General features: G+C 40.0%; 1 protein-coding gene across 1 annotated transcript; it reads left to right on the top strand.

The window, feature by feature from the left end:
* Positions 1-2261: 2261 nt before the first annotated feature.
* LOC124805718 lies at positions 2262-4627 on the top strand. The gene is made up of 2 exons (XM_047266287.1): positions 2262-2379; positions 2501-4627. Exons 1-2 carry the CDS (start codon positions 2262-2264, stop codon positions 4120-4122), a joined length of 1740 nt encoding a protein of 579 aa, XP_047122243.1. The 3' UTR covers positions 4123-4627.
* Positions 4628-5060: the final 433 nt, after the last annotated feature.

Here is a 5060-nt window from a genome sequence, read left to right as displayed (position 1 = left end):
GGTACGTGTAACCGCGGGGAGCGACAGATACCTTTCTAACGGAAGTAACGTTTGTCTGACCCGCAGGACCCCTAATATCCTTTCGTTCCTCACAAATGGACTTATGATGCAGTCTTTTACAGTTAACACACCGAGCCTTTTCTTTCTTTTTGCAATTTGACACTTCGTGGCCACGTTGAAGACAAAGAAAGCATCTGTTTGCTAGTTTCAATTTATTTATTCGATCATTAACGCGTACGATCTTCTTAAAGTCTTGCACCCAATGACCGTCAGATTCACAAAAGACGCAGAATGGTTCCTTTACGCTGGTATCCTTCGGAGTCGATCTTTTAGATTTCGCGTGTACGTGAAGTGTGGACGCTGTGGGAAGGTTACTAGAAGTGCTTGAAAATTCACCACGTATCTTCTGCGTGGTAAGCGCCCCGTCGACTTCCTCGTTCAGAAACTCCATCTGTTGCAAAATGTCCCCTTCGGATGTTCCTGTACGCTTGGCGTGAATTATCCAGCGGCGGCATATATCATCCGGAAAAGCGCGTAAAATTTTCGGCGCGAGGACTCGACCGTATCCGTTCACGTCTTCCCCAAGTGCCCGGAGAGCTTGAATACGTCGCTGGCATTCAATGAATGTTGAATTAAGTTCCTCTGGAGTGGACAGCTTAATTGGTTTTATGGCTTCGAGATAATCTAAGTGGGCTTGAATTATTCGATCCTTGTTGCCATAACGCGCTCGGAGAATCCTCTTCGTTTCTGCGTACGTCTCGGCCGTCACCGCAATACCGTCCACTAAATGCTTTGGTTCTCCCGAGAGATAGCCGCGAAGAAAAATGTGTTTATTGATTGTAGTTACCGTCGGATCTTTGTCAACCGACTGCTCAAACTGCTCCCAGAATCGCGCCCATGTCTCAATATCACCTGAAAAAGGCTCAAGTTTGATCGGCGGAAGTTTTACTGAAGCTGTGGGAACACTAATTGTTACAGATTATGCCGGCGGATTGTCGGGAATCTTTATGTCTGCTACCGATTTCGCAAGCTGTTTCTCTATTTCGTGAGACAATCGGGAAATTGTGAGTTTCGCGGTGTCTATATAATCTTCGCATTTAGGAACATCTTCTTCGTATTCGCCATCGTCTAACAACTCGTGAATATCCTCATCTAATTTTACGAGGCGGTCCAGAACGCTTCCCAATCTGTCATTGTAATATTTATAATCCGCGTTTTCCGATGTGTCGGGCAACCTTGCAACTTCCGCCACGAGTTGCGTAATGTTTGCTCTTTCTCTCATACGTTTTCTCTTTAGAGAGTGTAATTGCGTTTCTGGTTTGTGGTCTGGCACGTCCATTCCGTCCGATTACTCGAAAGTTTAAAGCAGTGTCGGCTAGCGATGGGAGTGTCTCCCGACAGTACGCACTTGGCTGTTTTGACGTTTACTGACCGGAAGTTGGTTTCACGTGACGAGGCATCCTGTTCGAAGACGCCATTCATGTTGATGTTTGCCTTGTGCTCCATTTAACTGCTTTCGTTGTTTGTTGCTGCTTCTTGTTATTTCGTTGCTGCTGTTACGTTTTGTTATTGTTTCTTGTTATTGTTTAGTTTGTTTTAGCAAACATGAGTGATTCCCAAGAAACGCTCTATAAGTGTGAGGAATGCAGTTCAGAGTTTAAAATGCGAAAGAACCTCTACGCCCATATGAGGAAAGTTCATGAACTTGATATCCATGTGTCTAAAAAAGGAAAAGGCAGTGAATTGTGTCCCCAGTGCGGAATTGCATTTATGAGATGCAGTTCATTAAAACGTCATCAAATAACTGTGCATGGCATGAAGTTGGAGGAAAACAGTCGGAAATGCCGCATTATTTGCCCACAGTGCTCTCTCTCGTTTCTCACCTATGACACACTGAGAACACATATTCAAGAGAACCATGACGTTAGTTTTGAGTGCCAGGAGATAGAATTTGGTTGTCTTGCAGGTTTGTTTTTTATATTTATTGTGTTAGTCACGTTTTAGTAAATTTTGTTGATCCCAAGTACATGACTTAAAAATACTGTCTTAACATTTTTTCAGACTTTGAAGAGTGGAAAATTTCTTACGAAAAAGTAAACCATGTTCGTTATGTAATGAATTGTTCGGAGCAGGAGCGACTAGAAAAACGTGTTCGATATTACCACTGCCATCGCTCTTTCAATTTCAATTCTAAAGGAACAGGTGCCAGGTGTGTCAAAAGTATGGGCACGAGTAAAATAGGCAGTACTTGTCCATCCAACATGCAAGTGACAATAACAGAGGACAAATGCTGCTTAAATTTTTTTCCAAAACATATGGGACACACCCAAGATGTTGGAAGAACATTTCTGCATGGGAACGAGAGGGCAGAGTTGGCAGGTAAAATGGATTATGTTACACTTATGTACATGAAACATGAAATTATCAAATTTATTTGTGTGAACAGACGTAGGGTCTATCAATGTGCTTCATTTTTATTTCCTTTTTTTTCTTTTTTCAGGACGGCTGTCACAGGGTGTACCTGTTGGACGAGTCTTACAAGATGTCCGAAGTGCACCAATCGCTGCAAGTGTGGAAAGAATCCATCTCCTTGAGAAAAAAGATTTGCATAATATAAAAAGGGATTTTGATATTGGTTATGCAACGAAGAAGCATGACAATGATGCAGTGAGTGTGAAATTGTGGGTTGAAGAAATGAAGAGACAAAGTGACAACCCAGTACTGTATTTCAAGCAGCAAAAACAAGTGGATCCTAATTTTCAAGATGAAGACTTCATTCTTATTATAATGACAGACTTTCAGGCCGAACAACTTCTAAAGTATGGAGAAGATAAAATATGTGTGGATGGCACTCATGGCATGACTGCATACGATTTTCAACTTTTTACTATTGTCGTTGTTGATAGATATGGTGCTGGAATGCCAGTTGCATTTTGTTTTTCAAATAGGGGAGACATGTGCTTACTGTCTTTTTATTTCAAATGTGTGAGAGAAAGGGTGGGCACTGTAAAGACCAATGTGTTTATGTCTGACGATGCACCAGCATTTTATAATGCATGGTCAGCAGTAATGGGACCTGTGCCAAACCAGTTGCTGTGTTCTTGGCATATACAACGGAACTGGTCTCAGAATTTAAGGAGAATTTCTGGGGGTAGTGAGAAAAAATCAGCAGTGTTTAGTTCACTAAAGCGACTTCAGACTGAACTGGATATAGATGTTTTTAGTTGTAGTCTGGAGAAAGTGATGGAAGACTTATTGAATGATCCGGATACTGCAGAATTTGGCAGGTACTTTCTTAAGATGTACTGCCAGCGAGTGGAAAAGTGGGCGTATTGTTTTAGGCACCGATTGGGCATTAATACAAACAATTACTTGGAGTCCCTACATAAAGTTATTAAATACAGTTATCTAGAAGGGAAAAAGTGCAGAAGGCTGGATAAGTCATTAAATGCTTTGTTATGTTTAGTGAGAGACAAAGTATATGAGGGCTTAGTGAAGCTCTCAAAACGTAAGCAGTGCTCTAGGGCGTCAAGAGTGAAAGCAAGCCACAACGATAGCTCAACTATAACAAATGGGATGATTTTATGCAGGGGTGAAGGGTTGTGGGAAGTGCTTTCTTCCATTGGTTGTGAAGTGTATGTTGTTGTAAAAAATTCAGAACTGATATGCGAAAGAAAATGTTCACTTAAGTGCAACACCTGCAACATATGTGTACATTCGTATAAATGCAGCTGTTTAGACAACATTTTAAATTTCAACATATGTAAGCATATACATGCATGTGCTAAATCATTGTCTGGTGCTGTCCAGGAGAGTGAACAGTGTTCCTTGCCCTCTAGTGCAGACAATGAATATGTGTCAGCATTGCTTTCTGGCAATTCAGAAAAATCTGCTGACACATTTGCACAGGATGTGATGTCTCACTGTGAAACTATAGTTGCACTCAGCAAAGGAACACAGTGTGGACAGGAGACTAAGGCCAAAGTATTGAAGGATCTGAAGAAGATCATTGGTAATCTTAATAAAGATTTTTCTTTCTCAGAAGAAAACAATGTAAATGTGAATGCCAAGATTGAATCTCAGGCTAGATTTTTTTCCACAAAGCAGAGAAGGATTTTGTGAGGGGTGATTAAGTGTTTAAAAAAAAGTAAACTCCAGGTTGGAATATCAACAATATTAGGAAAAAAATAGTTTGCCACTCACTGTAAAGGTGACATGTTGAGTTGCAGACAGGCACAATGTAAAGAATGTTACACATTTAGTTTTTGGCCAAAGCCTTCTCCAGAAAACAAAACACAAACAGATTAACACTAGCAAGCACACATGACCAATATCTCCCACTGCAGATAGTGGAGATGTGTGCAGGTAGTGTGCTTGTGTGTGTAAATCTTTTTGTGTTTTCTTTTCTGAAGAAGTCTTTGGCCAAAAGCTAAATGTGTAACAGTCTTTACATTGTGCCTGTTTGCAGCTCAACATGTCACCTTTACAGCGAATAGCAAACTATCCTTTTCCTAATATTGTTAATGCACATAAAGGTGGTCTTGTACATTATGTCAATTTGTGTGTGTGTGTGAGTGAGAGAGAGAGAGATTCCATGTAGTTGAAGGTGAATAAAAATTTAAATTTACTTCTGCATTTTTTGAGTTTTGTTAATCATGGTATACTAAAATAATGCTGTCCCACCATCTTGGCTCATTCAAACTGTATTCTATAATTCAGTGATATCTAATTGTGTAAATAAAACTGAATTGCACAATGAAACATTATAATTGGTATGTATCAGTGTTTGGTAAAGGATTTGAGTTAACAAAAGACAACAAAGAAAGTAATGGAATTTGCCATGATTTTACTACTGTGTTTGAGCACAAAAATCAAGGATTTAGTGTCACGCTACAGCAAGTCTTAGTTTCTATGTAAAAGAAAACTGGCTGAAATTCTCAAAAGTGCTTAAATGTCATGTCTGTTATGACAAAATACTTTACCACACACAGAGTTTGCCTGTGTTGCGACATTTTTTGGTCTTCTGTGGATAGCTGTAATCAAATTTGGTTTTGATGGTC

Source organism: Schistocerca piceifrons, chromosome 7, assembly GCF_021461385.2.
Source record: "Schistocerca piceifrons isolate TAMUIC-IGC-003096 chromosome 7, iqSchPice1.1, whole genome shotgun sequence".
NCBI lineage: Eukaryota > Metazoa > Arthropoda > Insecta > Orthoptera > Acrididae > Schistocerca > Schistocerca piceifrons.
Note: the sequence above shows the minus strand (reverse complement) of the source record. Positions and strands in the feature narration are given on the sequence as shown.

Coding starts and splice junctions, on each gene's coding strand:
- LOC124805718 (XM_047266287.1), top strand. CDS start 2,262: ATGCAAGTGACAATAACAGAGGACAAATGCTGCTTAAATTTTTTTCCA. Junction 2,380..2,500: donor CGAGAGGGCAGAGTTGGCAG/GTAAAATGGATT, acceptor TTCTTTTTTCAG/GACGGCTGTCACAGGGTGTA.